Here is an 18,741-nt window from a genome sequence, read left to right as displayed (position 1 = left end):
GCAAGAGATGATGTGCAAATAGAGATACTGGGGTACAAATGAGCAAAATAAATAACAATATAGGGATGAGGTAGTTGGGCGGGCTAATTTCAGATGGGCTGTGTACAGGTGCAGTGATCGGTAAGGTGCTCTGACAACTGATGCTTAAAGTTAGTGAGGGAGATAAGTGTCTCCAGCTTCAGAGATTTTTGCAATTTGTTCCAGTCATTGGCAGCAGAGAACTGGAAGGAATGGCGGCCAAAGGAGGTGTTGGCTTTGGGCATGACCAGTGAGATATACCTGCTGGAGCGCATACTACGGGTGGGTGTTGCTATGGTGACCAATGAGCTAAGATAAGGCGGGGATTTGCCTAGCAGTGATTTATAGATGGCCTGGAGCCAGTGGGTTTGGCGACGAATATGTAGTGAGGACCAGCCAACGAGAGCGTACAGGTCACAGTGGTGGGTAGTATATGGGGCTTTGGAGACAAAACGGATGGCACTGTGATAGACTACATCCAATTTGCTGAGTAGAGTGTTGGAGGCTATTTTGTAAATGACATCGCCGAAGTCAAGGATCGGTAGGATAGTCAGTTTTACGAGGGCATGTTTGGCAGCATGAGTGAAGGAGGCTTTGTTGCGAAATAGGAAACCGATTCTAGATTTAACTTTGGATTGGAGATTCTTAATGTGAGTCTGGAAGGAGAGTTTACAGTCTAACCAGACACCTAGGTATTTGTAGTTGTCCACATACTCTAGGTCAGACCCGTCGAGAGTAGTGATTCTAGTCGGGTGGGCGGGTGCAAGCAGCGTTCGGTTGAAGAGCATGCATTTCGTTTTACTAGTGTTTAAGAGCAGTTGGAGGCTACTGAAGGAGTGTTGTATGGCATTGAAGCTCGTTTGGAGGTTTGTTAACACAGTGTCCAATGAAGGGCCAGATGTATACAAAATGGTGTCGTCTGCGTAGAGGAGGATCTGAGAGTCACCAGCAGCAAGAGCGACGTCATTGATATACACAGAGAAAAGAGTCGGCCCAAGAATTGAACCCTGTGGCACCCCCATAGAGACTGCCATAGGTCCAGACAACAGGCCCTCCGATTTGACACATTGTACTCTATCAGAGAAGTAGTTGGTGAACCAGGCGAGGCAGTCATTTGAGAAACCAAGGCCAATACTTTAACAGCATTTCAGAAAGGCTACCCTTTATTGATCTGTGGTGGGCCTCTACAGTCTAATGATACTGTAGATCTTTCCGAATGGAATTATCAAGATTAAATGATCAGTGTGAATCTAAATCAATAAGATAAAGAAATCCCACTGCTCTACTTCTCTTTCAAGGTGAATCAGTCACTTTCTTTTCTATTTGAAGACATCCACGTGGGGACCTCTGAAAAACATTCAGTCAGTGGTATTTGAGGAAGGCAAAGATAGGTGAGCACAGGCCCCTAGCTACTTCACAGCACAGTGATGCAGCCTGCAGCTTCGGAAGATTGGGACATGGCCGTTACATAACAGACTGGAGTTGGGCGTCCTACTCCTATCCCTGTTCCTCACAGTGAGTGCACTGAGTTTGTCTGTGTGTATGTAATATGTATGGAGGAGAGTGGGATGTGGTTGTGATCTCAGCTCGCTGTCATGCAAGGTGGAAATCACGTCATAATCACCGAGCCTAATCTGTGGAATTAGACATACAGTAGCCAGGCCTAATGGAGATTCAATCGCTGCTTGCTTACCATGTTGTGAAAAAATAGAATCAGGCCTAAGCATTTAGTTGTGTTGTTTGTTACAAATAAAACCACTGATCTAAAATGAATGTCTCAATCCACTTTGATGCATAGCTCAGACTAATAATATAAGTATTGTTAAACCTTGAATACACTACAGGTTTGCATTTCCTGCTGTGCAAGGAAATTCTCTGAAAAGAGTGATCAAATTAAGATCCTACATCTGTATAGTATGAAATATATTGTTTTCGTTTTTTTAATTAGGCCATCTGTGATTTTGTTTTTGGTCCAGGTCATCCTTCCTTTCCAAGGTAACAGCTTCTATGGTCCTGACAGCTGGCTATTGGCTAGAGCACAGCCAGCATCATCAACAACAACATTTCATGAAAGGATAGAGGTTGCTGCTGCTAAAACATTTTTTTAAACGAAAATAGGCCTACACCCATTCAGCCTGAATACAAATGTGGGGGACTCTATTATACAAAATAGAAACAAATATGAATTTGAAAACAAAACATTATCATGATAATGCATTCTGTCTATGAATCCATGATTATGGAATTACCATGCAAACAGCTAGCGTTGGGAGGCAGCCGGGGGATGTTATGTAATGGCAGCAGCATAACAATACTATACAGGCTTCAATAAGCTCCTCCGCAGCTATAGGCCTTAAGGCGCTACCCCGATATATTACCCGTCCTTCCAATAGAGCTTCCAACGTAACCATCTCTTATCATTATCGATCATCTAATAACACATTCATCCACATTTCAAAACGGATTGGCAATAGCTTTAGCGCAAGAATGTGTCGCACTGTAGGCTGACAGAGCCGTTTCATTTTTCACAAGGTATCTCGAGTACATAATGTCCGCTTATGTCATAGCCTGCCGCTACCGCAGGCGCGCTCACAGCTGATGCTCCATCTTTTGCCGTTTATGTGAAATCGGTTACATTGTTACATTACACATATACTATAGGCTACATTTCCTGTTACAATAGGCTACCGAAATAAAGACGATTAATTAACATACCGTGGGCCCATCTTTCATGATGATTTTCTTGACCAACACTATACGGTTGGTACCCTGTTGATCTTTCTCTCCCGGAGCCATCTCCTCATTACATTTTGCCGGAGTTACATAGAATCCATGCTGCGTAGGGATCTTCGGTTCACCCGCTTCTTCCAGGATGCCTTCTTATTTAGCCTTGGAAGGCTAACGGTTAACAAATTACGTGTTTATAACCCAGTAGTCAACCGAATTGACAACACCTGCGAATAATGTACAAAATGGATATTGCATACGTCATCAACACGTCTTCTCTATTCCCTCTGTACGGAGGACAGCGCACTCCAGCGATGGAAGATTAGAGATGGTGCTGAAGGGACTGACTGTGGATCAGTGTGTGGTTTTATGGGACCGTTTTACACATCAGCTTGATGTCGGCTAAAGGTGGAGAAAGCTGGTCTGAAACCAGATTTAGGGCTAAGCACCGTTTCTTCCTGCAGCCACGCTAGCGGGATGTACAGGACCCGAAAGCCACGTGTCTATTGAGGTTTATTCTCTGGTCCAAATAAAACATGTATTTGTAGTTAACTGTATTGAATTGAAAGAGCAGAGCATAACCCAGTTTACTCTGAGAAACATGAGCTGTGATCAAATATTCAAAATAATATAATTGGGAGGCTATATGAGGAAACATATGCTGCATTGCATTCTAGGTGTTTTATTCAGAAATACACTGTCAAAAAAGGTTAACCCATTGATTTTATTACTGCTCAGATGTGTTTTGGATCACCTTCCATATAGTAGCAAATTATGCATTGCCTGTTTTTCTTGCAGGTGTAATTGAATGAAGTGTCGCCTACACAAGATCCTTTTTGTTTATGAAAAATGTATGCCCTCACTAACTGTAAGTCGCTCTGGATAAGAGCGTCTGCTAAATGACTCAAATGTAAAATGTAATGGTAAATTGCTATTGCATGCTCAAAGGTGTATACCAGGTGGGTAAGTCATGTGAAAACATATTTCTTTACTGGTAGCTTGTGCTCCATGGGGTCTGTTTGTGGTCATCACTAGGCAACGAGAGTGTTCAGTTTACCTACATGGCAACAGTGTGCCTGTAAGAGGACACGCTGCTTAACCAGCATACTATTCTAGGATTACCTGTGGCAGATTCCTTCTCCACCATAATACTTATGGTACTTTACATAACACCAGGATTACTTCAGGTTGGCAGTTTTGTCAATAAAAGATATTGATCATCTTCAGAGCTATTTGTGTCTGTTTCTGTAGACAGAATGGCATTAGCAAGTGGACACTGGGTTGCCAAGGAAACAAAAGGTGAACCGCCAAGCCCCAGGTAAGTAACTGTGTGTGTGTGTGTGTGTGTGTGTGTATGTGTGTGTGTGTTTGCGTGCATGTGTGCATGCTTGTGTGTGTGCTTCTCTCAGTGACAGCTCAGCATTTCTCCTGTCATCACCTCAGGTATGCCCCAAGTTTTTTCTTAACTTGGCTGAACATGCCACTCTAGAAGCAGACGGAAAAACACCAAAGTTGTTTCCATGTTTCATTTCTCCATTTCCACATATCTCCACCTTCCCAGGCATGGCCATGCGCTAGCTGTGGCTGGGAATATAGCTTTCCTGTTTGGAGGGGTGTCCACCATATCCCATGAGGTAAATCTCACCACCTTATGCTACCATTTGGTAAGACTATCTAAAACACTGTAATGAACCTAACAATGTATTTCCCCTTGTTCTGTAGGAGGATCAGCCTGTATATTTGAATGACTTCTACATGCTCACAGGTACAGTATAATTCCACTCTATGAGCTCAACCCAACACATGTAGGCTATGACTAAATACCCCTATTGACAGTCTGGATTAATCATAATTCAAGCCTTCTTAAACATGCATTGTATTATGATTACTCACATATGATTACTCACTTCACTCTACAAACTTGTATTGTGTTTCTAGTTTCAGCCACTCACATCACATGGGAGGTGATGCCACAGAATGGGGTTGTACCCCCAGCAAGAGAAGGACACACACTTTGGTAATTGATATACTGTCTACAGCATCTGAACAATTAGGATATCTCAATTACCATTTGAATCTCAGACCATACTAATACTGTATGCTATTTGTCTTCAAATCAATCATGGAGACATTCATTGAGACATCTGTTGAGATGTACATATATACTGTAGATATATTCTCCCTGCCTCCACAGTGTGGTTAAAGGCAAGCTCTACCTGTTTGGAGGAGTGGCCAGTCCGCAGGCTGGAGAATGTCTTCCTGGCGTCTACTGCTTTGACATAGGTAAGATTACAGGGCAGGGAGTCCCTGGGTTATTATAGGGAAGCAGTGTATTATTATTTCCACAACCCGTGCTTAGGATCTTTAGGGTGAGATTGTGATCTTCATTACAGGTTATCATGACTAAAACTACACAGTTTAACACAGAGTCAAACATGCCCTCTGATCTCATTGGCTACAGTGTCGTTGACGTGGGAGCGGCTCGCCAAAGGGGGTGTGTCTCTCAGAACCATCAGACACAGTTCCTTCGCTGTGGGAGACAACATTTATGTCTATGGTGGGCACCAAGACGGGGTCCCCACTGATGACCTCATGATGTTCAACACAGGTCTGTATGGGCCAGTGTGTAGCCATGGTCACTGACAAGCATAGCAAACACTTTCATCCAAAGCTACGTAAAAGACACATAAAATCAGTGACCCTGTTGCTGTCAGGTCGAACCCACTGATTAGGAAGTAAATTATAAATAATGCTTCCGTGGAGGTTAACTTTGGTGAGGGGGAATAATTATGCATGTAGAGGAATGTATCTCTTCAGTCTGTTTGGTTCAGAGTGTGTCTGCTTGTATTTCAGCGTCTCTGAACTGGACCCCAGTCAAGACCACTGGCACTCTGCCATCTGCAAGGTAATTTACTCCGTCGTAAACATAAGAAGCCTTACTAGTGGTCTCAAATTACAGCAATGAGCTAAAGATTCTCCTGTTGAAAGGATGCATCTTTACATTTGCTGGGTTTAGCTAATATTGTACGCCAGAAGACTTGTTTGTTAGCTGTGCTGCATTCCATCACAGAGTGTGCGTAGGTTGCCATGGCACAGTATGTTGACAACGGCAACCAATAGAGTAACGGACGACCTCATGTGAAACTATATCTGAATGCCATCTGTCTTCCATTGAAGCCCCCCAGTACTTGGCACGGTTCAGTCATGACAGTTCCAAGGACGCCCAACAGTCTAGTATGGGCACTCTCATCCTCATCCTAATCCAAATTCACACAGCCCTTGCCTTGAAACAAGTTTGGCTTCATTTCAGTTCTGAACTTAGTTCAATTCAGTCCAGTTTTATTTTATATGTCTTTACGAACACTTTTTTTTTTTTTGACAGAAAGAACATTGTAGCCTAATACATTGCTTGTTGTCATGCTCTGTTTCTGCAGATGCAGCCTGCTACAGTATTTGCCTGTGTCTGTGATGTTTTGTCTTTGTAGATACAACCAGACGTTTGCTGTAGTCAGTGAGCAGGTGTTCATGTTTGGGGGATGTGCTGAGGATGGCTGCTACTACAGAGACATCCATGTTCTCAACACGGGTAAAGAAATGCTAGTGCACCTACAGACTTCATAAATGACATCACCAGCAGCAAACCACTATGATGTAATGCTGTTATTCTAAACTCACTGTGACATTTTTTTTATACATTATTGATGTAACATTGGAATTGTCAGAATAGATGTGGTAAAGAGGTCAATGGAATTCGACCAGAACTATGGGAATGCCAAGGAAACGAGTGGGGGCAAGATAGTGTGGGGGAAAGATCCTGATTCTCCTCAGCAAAATTATCCTACATTTAGGCTATTGTTTATGTGTTTATTTCACACTATGAGGGAAAAATCAGAGTATAATGCTTGTATGGATGTCAACCCCAATGCATGTACATGTCATCGTCACCAATCAACTTCATTACAGATAAAAACGACTGACTACCACTGCCAATTTCTGAATGCTAGCTATGCTACCAGCTTGTACGAACTGGAGTTAGCATTTGGCAGTCACTTCTTCTAAACCTGAAAAGGGACTTCTTCTAAATGTTATGCAGTGAAAACAGACAAATATATCCAAATCGGACTTTAGTAACCACATTGTGGGCCTGTTACAATACATCAATCAGATTTCCCCCATGGTCTGCGTTCCATTGACCTATTTTCTTAGCCTCCAACTGCTCTTAAACACTAGTAAAACGAAATGCATGCTCTTCAATCGAACGCTGCTGGCACCCGCCCACCCGACTAGAATCACTACTCTCGACGGGTCTGACCTAGAGTATGTGGACAACTACAAATACCTAGGAGTCTGGTTAGACTGTAAACTCTCCTTCCAGACTCACATTAAGCATCTCCAATCCAAAGTTAAATCTAAAATTGGCTTCCAATTTCGCAACAAAACCTCCTTCACTCATGCTGCTAAACATGCCCTCGTAAAACTGACTATCCTACCGATCCTTGACTTCGGCGATGTCATTTACAAAATAGCTTCCAACACTGTACTCAGCAAATTGGATGTAGTCTATCACAGTGCCATCCGTTTTGTCACCAAAGCCCCATATACGAACTTAAATGACCTCATCCTCGAACAGCCTACATAGGGTTCCAAAAGGGTTCTGTGGCTGTCCCCATAGAATAACCCTTTTTGGTTCCAGGTAGAACCTTTTTGGTTCCAGGTAGAACTCTTTTGGTTTCCATGTAGAACCCTCTGTGGAAAGGATTCTACATGGAACCCAAAAGGGTTCTACTTGGAACCAATAGGGGTTCTTCAAAGGGTTCTCCTTTGGGGACAGCTGAATAACCATTTTTGGTTCTAGATAGCACCTTTTTTTCTAAGAGTGTAGTGCGACTTCATTAATGACATCATTACCAGCAAACCAGTATGATGTAATGTAATTCTACATTTATTGTGACATAAGTAGTGCATTATTGATGTCACAGTGCAATCATCAGAATGGGGCTCAACTTGTCTGACCTCATCCTCAGACAGCCTATTCTGACATTATTAATAAATCAGCAGCAGCAAACCACTATGATGTAATGTTGTTATTCTAAACTCATTGTGACATCTATAGTGCATTATTGATGTCACAGTGGAATGGGGCAGAAGTGAACTAAAGTGACCTCTCATTCTCAGAATCCCTGGTGTGGCAGAGGTATGGTGTGAAGGGGGAGTCGCCCCTGGCCTGTGCAGGTCAGACCCTCACAGCACATCATGACAAGGTATAAACATCACACTAAATGCCCCCTCACCACCTACCAAAAATACCCAATGATAATGATATTGCCAGGCAACAGAATGCTTGAATCATTAAATCCTTAACGGACTATGAATGTCTACTTTGGTGTTATTCATGTACTCATGTTCTTATTATTTGAATATCATTCAATTCAGGATATTTACTTGTTTGGTGGCAAATGCACCAGTCAGGATGGAACAGTCACATCAACAAATGAAATTCATAAATTAAGCATTGGTAAGTCAAACAGCATCATCATGGTTTCCACTATATTATCATGGGCATTAGCATACTGCATGTTTGCTGCCCTCGTGTGGAAAAAGTCCATGCAAAAAAATCCATCCCACTTTCCTTCAAGCAATTATTATTTGTTTTCAGCGGTTTCAATAAAGATCAGAGGGGTACAGATAAAGGCCTAGTAGCTGACACGTACTGACATGTCCCCCCTTCCCTGTCTCTTCTCCCTCCCTCTACTTCTCTCCCTCCCTGGTCTCTCTCTCTCTCTTTCTCCATCCCTCTCTCCTTCTCTCCCTCCATCTCCCCCACTCCAGCTAAGATGAAATGGAAGGTGCCTCTCTATGTGGGGATTCCTCCGGCCCGACGTCATGACCACACAGCCTTCATCCTTCACAGCCATGTGTGTGTGTGTGTGTGTGTGTGTGTGTGTGTGTGTGTGTGTGTGTGTGTGTGTGTGTTTGTGTGTGTTTGTGTGTGTTTGTGTATGTTTGTGTGTGTGTATGCTTGGATGCATGTGCACACACGTGTGTGTCATCTGTCTATCTCTTCCTCTATTGTTCTCTCTTAATGATCTGATGTTCTGGATAAGAGCATCTGCTAAATGACAAAAAATGTAAAAATGTAAATGTAAAATGTTCGTATTATGCAGATGTATGTATTCGGTGGCAAAAATGAAGAACAAGAATTCAATGACCTGAAGGTGATGAAATTGATTAACCCATCCGAAAGACAGCCAGGTAACACAGCCTATATCAATTTCAAAGATTTCCAATACTTGGGTAGTTTTTTTGCCATTCCATTACACTTTTACATCTTTCTTCAACCTTTATTCATGTGTCTCTGGGAGTTTGATGTAATTTGATAAGCCGGTGCTGCAGTTCCGTTCTGTTCTTCTAATAGTGATGAAGGAGATTCTATCTGAGTTTGGGCTTCAGGGAGTCAGCCATGGGTGAGTATTTTGGTATGTCAGCTATCCTATTCACACTACAATTAACATTTTGCTCTCTTTTGCAGACTTTTTTTTTCTGGTTTGGCTGTGTTATTTACGTTCACCTACAGATGTAGAATCTGAACCAGTCTCCTACAGCAGAAAAATTATCCTGCTGCAAAACAGGAAATGTGAATTATTGTGTGGATTTTAATTAATTTACATTTTTGTAGCGGTTGATACATTTTTCGTAAGGGGAAATCAAGTCTGAAATATTTGTGGAAATTACATCTTTAGAAGCCTTTTTAAACCTAAAATACACTACAAGTTTTACATTTCCTGCATTTCAGGAAAGTTATCCTGCAACAGGGTGATCAAGTTAAGATCCTACACCTACACAGTTACAGTTATTCAAATTAGGTTTCAGGTTTCACAAAGCTGTTTCGCTCTCAATTGATCAGCTTCGCGCCGACAAAGGTTCCCAATGTCAAGTATGAGTTGAGTGAGTCTCCATCGCTGTTTTCTGTGAGGACGGATGCAGCTGCCTCTGCACAGGTGGGTCACATGTAAAGCAGTGAACTTTTCATCAAACTGCATAGAGGCATTGTTAATGTATGATGTAGTAACTTAGTAAAATACTTAAGGCAGTCAATCAATCAATCAAATGTATTTTTAAATCCCTTTTTACATCAGCAGTTTTCACACAGTTCTATACAGAAACCCAGCCTAAAACCCTAAAGAGCAAGCAATGCAGATGTAGAAGCATGGTGGCTAGGAACAACTCCCTTGAAAGGCAGGAACCTAGGAAGAAACCTAGAGAGGAACCAGGCTCCGAGGGGTGGCCAGTCCGCTTCTGGCTGTGCCAGGTGGAGATTATAAGAGTACATGGCCATTAAGGCCTGATCGTTCTTCAAGACGTTCAACCTTTTATAGATGACCAGCTGAGTCAAATAATAACCACAGTGGTTATAGAGGTTGCAGCAGTTCAACACCTCAGGAGTAAATGTCATTTGGCTTTTCATAGCCGAGCATTCAGAGGTCGAAACAGCAGGTCCGGGTAAGAACAAGAGAGAGAAAGGGTCGAAACAGCAGGTCCGGGTAAGAACAAGAGAGAGAAAGGGTCGAAACAGCAGGTCCGGGTAAGAACAAGAGAGAAAAAGGGTCGAAACAGCAGGTCCGGTGAAACAGGTCAGGGTTCCATAGCCTCAGGCAGAACAGCAGAACTGGATCGGCAGCATGACCGGGTGGAGTGGGGACAGGGACAGCCAGGAGTCGTCAGGCCAGGTAGTCCTGAGGTATGGTCCTAGGGATCAGGAGAGAGAGAGAGCAAGAGAGAGAGAGAGAGAGGAGCCAAACTTTCCTTAAGAAAACCCCACCTTGTAAGACATGTTATTATATGCAGGTAGTAGCAACTTGCTCACATACTGTTTTTATAACAACTTGTAGCCTGTATGTTTATTGTGCTGATGTTACATCATTAGGTTACAGCCCAAAGAGACTTCAGTGCCGTCCGAGATGAGGCGATGGATATGATCCATAAAGCTTTCTCCATGCTTGATGGAGAATTCCAGAAGCTTGACAGGTATTAAAGTTTGACAAACAGATCACCTTTTCAGTGGTGGTGTCAAACATTTTCCTTACCAATAAACTCTTAATTAATTGACTGAGTGACTGACAAACCGATTCATTCATGCATTCATTCATTCATTCATTCATCCATTCAATCACTTATTCATTACCGTAGAGAAAGGTCAGAGCTTGCTCAGTCTGCAGCTGCTCTTCAGTACAAGAGAGAAGCTCACGAAGCCCACCATCAGCAACAGGAGGAGGTAAAGGCTCATTCATAGTTCAAGATTATCACTCACTCACTCACTAAATATGTAGCTTTCCAATAGTTCCCCTTTTTGTGGGGGTGAATAATTTAAATTCTATGAAATAATGGTTTTCCAGGAAGAATGACGGAAGCTTTGTTTGTGGTTTTTGGTATTACAGGAACTACGACAAATGCTTGAGCGACACAGAGCCCAGAATGAGACCTGGCTACGTGCACGGGCAGAGGAGAATGACAAGGAAAGGAAGGGGCTGTGTAAACTCAGAGTAACTAACCACACACACAAACAGTAGCACAAACATAAACATGCATGCAGTTCCAGGTGTAGAGTTAAAAGTGTATTCCTCAAGTGTAGGAGATTACATGTGAAGTTGTACTCAATTCAGTTTTATTTCTAGTGGATGATCACATGACATTATGGGTTACAGTCATACCTTTCAGTACTAGGCTACCAGAAAACCCCTAATCTGTTCAGAAAAGGTAGCCGTCCACCTATGAATACGCCAATGTGCTTTTGCTGAAGTGTACGCTCAATGTCCTGCTGAAAGCCAGGTATAGGGCATATTTTTCCATAGAATAAGGAATTAGAATACTAGAATGGAAATGAACCTTCTTATGATGGTCCAAGGGTCAGCCATGTTGGTCAGGGAGTTGGTCAACCATGGTTTGCCAGTGCCTTCAGAAAGTATTCACATCCCTTGACTTTTTCCACATTTTGTTGTGTTACAGCCTGAATTTAAAATGGATTAAATTGAGATGTTGTGTCACTGGCCTACTCACAATACCCCATAATGTCAAAGTAGAATGATGTTTAGATTATTTTTTTAAACAAATTAATTACAAATTAAAAGCTGAAATGTCTTGAGTCAATAAGTATTCAACCCCTTTGTTATGGCAAGCCTAAATAAGTTCAGGAGTAAAAAGTTGTATAATAAGTGGCATGGACTCACTCTGTATATTAGTGTTTAACATGATTTGTGAATGACTACCTCATCTCTGTACCCCATACATATACAGTGGGGAGAACAAGTATTTGATACACTGCCGATTTTGCAGGTTTTCCTACTTACAAAGCATGTAGAGGTCTGTAATTTTTATCATAGGTACACAACTGTGAGAGACGGAATCTAAAACAAAAATCCAGAAAATCACATTGTATGATTTTTAAGTAATTAATTTGCATTTTATTGCATGACATAAGTATTTGATACATCAGAAAAGCAGAACTTAATATTTGGTACAGAAACCTTTGTTTGCAATTACAGAGATCATAAGTTTCCTGTAGGTCTTGACCAGGTTTGCACACACTGCAGCAAGGATTTTGGCCCACTCCTCCATACAGACCTTCTCCAGATCCTTCAGGTTTCGGGGCTGTCGCTGGGCAATACGGACTTTCAGCTCCCTCCAAAGATTGTCTATTGGGTGCAGGTCTGGAGACTGGCTAGGCCACTCCAGGACCTTGAGATGCTTCTTACGGAGCCACTCCTTAGTTGCCCTGGCTGTGTGTTTTGGGTCGTTGTCTTGCTGGAAGACCCAGCCACGACCCATCTTCAATGCTCTTACTGAGGTTAGGAGGTTGTTGGCCAAGATCTCGCGATACATGGCCCCATCCATCCTCCCCTCAATACGGTGCAGTCGTCCTGTCCCCTTTGCAGAAAAGCATCCCCAAAGAATGATGTTTCCACCTCCATGCTTCACGGTTGGAATGGTGTTCTTGGGGTTGTACTCATCCTTCTTCTTCCTCCAAACACGGCGAGTGGAGTTTAGACCATAAAGCTCTATTTTTGTCTCATCAGACCACATGACCTTCTCCCATTCCTTCTCTGGATCATCCAGATGGTTATTGGCAAACTTCAGATGGGCCTGGACATGCGCTGGCTTGAGCAGGGGGACCTTGCGTGCGCTGCAGGATTTTAATCCATGGCGGCGTAGTGTGTTACTAATGGTTTTCTTTGAGACTGTGGTCCCAGCTCTCTTCAGGTCATTGACCAGGTCCTGCCGTGTAGTTCTGGGCTGATCCCTCACCTTCCTCATGATCATTGATGACCCACGAGGTGAGATCTTGCATGGAGCCCCAGACCGAGGGTGATTGACCGTCATCTTGAACTTCTTCCATTTTCTAATAATTGCGCCAACAGTTGTTGCCTTCTCACCAAGCTGCTTGCCTATTGTCCTGTAGCCCATCCCTGCCTTGTGCAGGTCTACAATTTTATCCCTGATGTCCTTACACAGCTCTCTGGTCTTGGCCATTGTGGAGAGGTTGGAGTCTGTTTGATTGAGTGTGTGGACAGGTGTCTTTTATACAGGTAACGAGTTCAAACAGGTCCAGTTAATACAGGTAATGAGTGGAGCACAGGAGGGCTTCTTAAAGAAAAACTAACAGGTCTGTGAGAGCCAGAATTCTTACTGGTTGGTAGGTGATCAAATACTTATGTCATGCAATAAAATGCAAATGAATTACTTAAAAATCATACAATGTGATTTTCTGGATTTTGTTTTAGATTTCGTCTCTCACAGTTGAAGTGTACCTATGATAAAAATTACAGACCTCTACATGCTTTGTAAGTAGGAAAACCTGCAAAATCGGCAGTGTATCAAATACTTGTTCTCCCCACTGTAATTATCTGTAAGGTTCCTTTAGTCGAGCATTGAATTTCAAACCCAGATTCAACCACAAAGACCAGGGAGGTTTTCCAATGCCTCGCAAAGAAGGGCAACTATTTGTAGATTAGTAAAAAAATTAAATAAAAAAAAGACATTGAATAGCATGCTGAAGTTATTAATTACACTTTGGCTGGTGTATCAATACACTCAGTCACTACAAAGATACAGGCTTCCTTTCTAACTCAGTTGCCGTAGAGGGATTTCACCATTAGGCCAATGGTGACTTTAAAACAGTTACAGAGTTTAATGGCTGTGAAAGGAGAAAACTGAGAATGTATCAACAACATTGTAGTTACTCCACAATATTAACCTAAATGACAGAGTGAAAATAAGGAAGCCTGTACAGAATAAAACATATTACAAAACATGCATCCTGTTTGCAATAAGGCACTAAAGTAAAATTGCAAAATATTTGGCAAAGAAATTAACTTTATGTCCTGACTACTACAAAGCGTTATGTTTGGGGCAAATCCAATACAACACATCACTGAGTACCACTCTTTATATTTTCAAGCATGGTGGTGGCTGCATCATGTTATGGGTATGCTTGTCATCGGCAAGGACTTGGGAGTTTATAATGGGATAAATAGAAATGGAATAGAGCTAAGCACAGGCAAAATCCTAGAGGAAAACCTGGTTCAATCTGCTTTCCAACAGACACTGGGAGACAAATTCACCTTTCAGCAGGACAATAACCTAAAATACAAGGCCAAATATACACTGGAGTTGCTTACCAAGACGACATTGAATGTTCCAGAGTGGCCTAGTTACAGTTTTGACTTAAATCAGCTTGAAAATCTATAGCAAGACTTGAAAATGGCTGTCTAGACTTACCCAGAAAGACTCCCAGCTGTAATTGCTGCCAAAGGTGATTATAACATGTATTGACTCAGTGGGTTGAATACTTATGTAATCAAGATATATTAGTGTTTTCTTTTTCAGATTTTTTTTTTTTTATGTTAGAATTTTTCTTCCACTTTGACATTATAGAGTTTTTTGTGTAGTTGGTTGACAAAAAATGACAATTAAATCCATTTGAATCCCACCTTGCAACACAACAAAATGTGGAAAAAATAAATGAGTGTGAATACTTTCTGACGGCACTGTATGTGTGTTAGCTAGCTAGCCAGTCAGTTTTAGAGGTATGATTCCATTAATTTGTCAAATTAACAGCCACACACTAGCTCATTTCAGTTGATAATAGGACTTAAACAAGTTGTAAATGCAACCAGTACTGATATTGTAGCTCAGTTGGTAGAGCATGGCGTTTGCAACGCCAGGGTTGTGGGTTCGATTCCCACGGGGGGCCGGTATGAAAAGAAAAATAATGTATGCACTCACTAACTGTAAGTCGCTCTGGATAAGAGCGTCTGCTAAATGACTAAAATGTAAATGTAAAAATATAATAGCACTCACAGCTTTTCAAGAAAACAAAAGCTGAAACATTTATGGCCTGTTTACATATATTTTTGAGTCTATTTATACAGAAAATGTGTATAAATCCCGAATAAACTGTATTTATAGTTATATTACAATATTTTAGGTTGACTATAATTCCATTACACAATTGCTGATACATCACATGCCATAGTTGTATTTTCCTGCATAATAAAAAGCAGGAAATGCATCACCTATGCCATACCAAAACTAGAATAGTCCCAATAAGCAAAATGACGTTGATAAGACGGGGGGGGGGGGCAGTCTGAAAATGTATGCACTCACTAATTGTAAGTCACTCTAGATAAGAGCGTCTGCTAAATGACTAAAATGTAAAACAGGCTGTTGCATTGGCTTTATGATTCCTGTGACTAATCAATTTGGCTATTTAAGCTCTGAATATCAGCTACCCAACTTTATCAGGATCTATCGTGAGCCTATTTGCAATGTGTTTACACAGCGGGAAATGCAGAAGTATTTTATTTTTAGCCACGGTCAGCTTGTAAAAAATGTATGGATACAAACTTGAAACCACTGATCATGACAATGGGGTGAAACTCCTGGACAACAGTTGTGATTGTCCATTCCATATTGTCCATTTAACTTTGACCTGTCCCGTTTTTAGGATATATTGTTAATTAACACGACAGCGCATTTTTTATTTGATTGAGCGCCATTTAGGTTAGGCTATTTGATCGGAGAAACCTGCATCATGATATAGAAAGTGTCCATCTCATTACATTGTCACACATTCAATATCCAGCCTGTAGGCTACAGAAAATGCCACATACTATTTCTACCATGTCCTATATCTGCTACATGATTTATGTTAGATTATTTGTTTGATGGAACATTGGTGCATCGCTGTGTGCTGGGAATGGACAAGCAAAATATTTTTGCTGCCCCTGCCTTTGACAAATCGGCCACTGCTTATCACAGGGCGGCATCAGCGCTCACCTACAGTGCCTTGCAAAAGTATTCATCCCCCTTGGCGTTTTTCCTATTTTGTTGCATTATAACCTGTAATTTTAATTGATTTTTATTTGGATTTCATGTAATGGACATACACAAAATAGTCAAAATTGGTGAAGTGAAATGAAAATAACTTGTTTAAAAAAATTCTAATAAATAAATAACGGAAAAGGGGTGCGTGCATATGTATTCACCCCCTTTGCTATGAAGCCCCTAAATAAGATCTGGTGCAACCAATTACCTTCAGAAGTCACATAATTAGTTAAATAAAGTCCGCCTGTGTGCAATCTAAGTGTCACATGATCTGTCACATGATCTCAGTATATATACACCTGTTCTGAAAGGCCCCAGAGTCTGCAACACCACTAAGTAAGGGGCACCACCAAACAAGCGGCACCATGAAGACCAAGGAGCTCTCCAAACAGGTCAGGGACAAAGTTGTGGAGAAGTACAGATCAGGGTTGGGTTATAAAAAAATATCAGAAACGTTGAACATCCCACGGAGCACCATTAAATCCATTATAAAAAAATTGAAAGAATATGGCACCACAACAAACCTGCCAGGAGAGGGCCGCCCACCAAAACTCACAGACCAGGCAAGGATGGCATTAATCACAGAGGCAACAAAGAGACCAAAGATAACCCTGAAGGAGCTGCAAAGCTCCACAGCGGAGATTGGAGTATCTGTCCATAGGACCACTTTAAGCCGTACACTCCACAGAGCTGGGCTTTACGGAAGAGTGGCAATAAAAAAGCCATTGCTTAAAGAAAAGAATAAGCAAACACTTTGGTGTTCACCAAAAGGAATGTGGGAGACTCCCCAAACATATGGAAGAAGGTACTCTGGTCAGATGAGACTCAAATTGAGCTATTTGGCCATCAAGGAAAATGCTATGTCTGGCGCAAACCCAACACCTCTCATCACTTTGAGAACACCATCCCCTCAGTGAAGCATGGTGGTGGCAGCATCATGCTGTGGGGATGTTTTTCATCGGCAGGAACTGGGAAACTGGTCAGAATTGAAGGAATGATGGATGGTGCTAAATACAGGGAAATTCTTGAGGGAAACCTGTTTCAGTCTTCCAGAGATTTGAGACTGGGACGGAGGTTCACCTTCCAGCAGGACAATGACCCTAAAGCAACACTTGAGTGGTTTAAGGGGAAACATTTCAATGTCTTGGAATGGTCTAGTCAAAGCCCAGACCTCAATCCAATTGAGAGTCTGTTGTATGACTTAAAGATTGCTGTACACCAGTGGAACCCATCCAAGTTGAAGGAGCTGGAGCAATTTTGCCTTGAAGAATAGGCAAAAATCCCAGTGGCTAGATGTGCCAAACTTATAGAGACATACCCCAAGAGACTTGCAGCTGTAATTGCTGCAAAAGGTGGCTCTACAAGGGGGGAGGGGGGGGGGGGGGGGGGGGTAAATCAAATGATTCAAACCTAAAAAAAATGTAAGGCAACAATATAGGAAAAATGCAAAGGGGTGTGAATACTTTCGGAAGCCACTGTAAATAGCCCATATGCCACAGGTTGAGACATTTTTTAATAATTTCTGGGCAGAATTATTTGAGGTTCTATGTGTTGTTGTTGGATGTGCGTCTTGGACAGTTTAGCTCAGAAAATGTAGTCCTAGTCAATCTTCCGCCATAGGCCGTTGCCTAATCCTGCCTAATAAGAGGGCCGGCCATGGCTTTATGACATACCTCTCTAGTAATTTAATAGGATCTTTATGTATTTTTCATGAATTTTCCCTCTCTCTTCCAAGGAGGAGGTTGTGCACGAGCAGGGGAGACTGAAAGAGGAGCAGGGAAACATCCAGAAACGCAGCGAGCACCTCCTATCCATCATGCAACAGTTTAAAGGCATGTAAAGACACGTAATCATGGCAACCAACTGGAGGACGCGGACCTGTCGCGTTTGTGGGTGTGGCTTACTTTCCCAAGGATGACCAACTCAAAAGCGTTTGTTTAAAGAAAATGTGACATTAATTTGTGTTTTTCCACTGGTGTGTGTGTTTGAATAGTTAGCATTGCGTGCATAGCTAAGATTAATTTTTGCTGTCTTTTGCCAGATAGTCATAATATCTTTAGCGAGACGGGGATAATTTTGACCCTGTCAAAAGAACAAACATCACTCAAGGCATTTGTTTAAACCTCTGGAATGGTTGGTAAAAATTCCTAGGACATATCAAAGTTGGTCATGATAGGTCTAAGCAAAATGTTGGAAAGGAGAATAATTAACTGAGTTGTTGATTGATGTAGCCTAATCATGTTCATAAAAAATTTGGATTATTTGGCATATCTTGTCATATCTGCATAAAACAACTTTCTGTTCACTCATCATTCAAATAATCCCACACTGAAGGCTTACTCTTTTATCAACATACTTTAAAATAACTGAGGGAATATTATATTATATTATAAATGTGGGCATATTTTCTTAGGTAAACCCTGCATGGGAATAGATAACTCACAAATTAAAGAACAAAAAGAAAAAAATGCTATGCATAAGAACTGGTTGTCAATTAAGTAATTTACTCAAATAGCTTTCCTCTTGTCCTCAAATTGTTCCCAGCTCTCTCGTAGCATAGAGATCCTATTAAATTAATAAAGTATTATAATTCTTAATTCTGTGTCGCAGTCAAAC

The 18,741-nt window shown here is 41.6% G+C and overlaps 2 protein-coding genes across 2 annotated transcripts in view; one reads left to right on the top strand and one right to left on the bottom strand.

Moving 5' to 3' along the window:
- mfsd14ba (major facilitator superfamily domain containing 14Ba) overlaps positions 1 to 2,959 on the bottom strand; it is a 17,412-nt gene extending 14,453 nt beyond the window's left edge. The window contains exon 1 of the mRNA XM_084170112.1: positions 2,734 to 2,959. Within this exon, the coding sequence (XP_084026238.1) occupies positions 2,734 to 2,814 (81 nt within the window). The 5' untranslated portion in view covers positions 2,815 to 2,959. The remainder of the gene's footprint in view (positions 1 to 2,733) is intronic.
- Positions 2,960 to 4,001: 1,042 nt separating this feature from the next.
- On the top strand, positions 4,002 to 17,965 carry LOC311135818 (uncharacterized protein; the record flags this gene model as incomplete). Its single annotated transcript, XM_084169856.1, has 18 exons — positions 4,002 to 4,063; positions 4,307 to 4,379; positions 4,468 to 4,510; positions 4,684 to 4,762; positions 4,940 to 5,028; positions 5,207 to 5,353; positions 5,599 to 5,650; positions 6,231 to 6,331; positions 7,921 to 8,006; positions 8,179 to 8,260; positions 8,575 to 8,660; positions 8,910 to 8,997; positions 9,161 to 9,209; positions 9,650 to 9,743; positions 10,670 to 10,770; positions 10,933 to 11,017; positions 11,181 to 11,285; positions 17,861 to 17,965. The coding sequence occupies 18 exons, from the start codon at positions 4,002 to 4,004 to the stop codon at positions 17,963 to 17,965; spliced, it is 1,527 nt and encodes a 508-aa protein (XP_084025982.1).
- Positions 17,966 to 18,741: the final 776 nt, after the last annotated feature.

This window comes from Coregonus lavaretus (assembly GCF_964263955.1).
Source record: "Coregonus lavaretus genome assembly, chromosome: 10".
In the NCBI taxonomy this organism is placed as follows: Eukaryota; Metazoa; Chordata; class Actinopteri; order Salmoniformes; family Salmonidae; genus Coregonus; species Coregonus lavaretus.
This window is presented reverse-complemented; position numbering and strand designations above follow the sequence as displayed.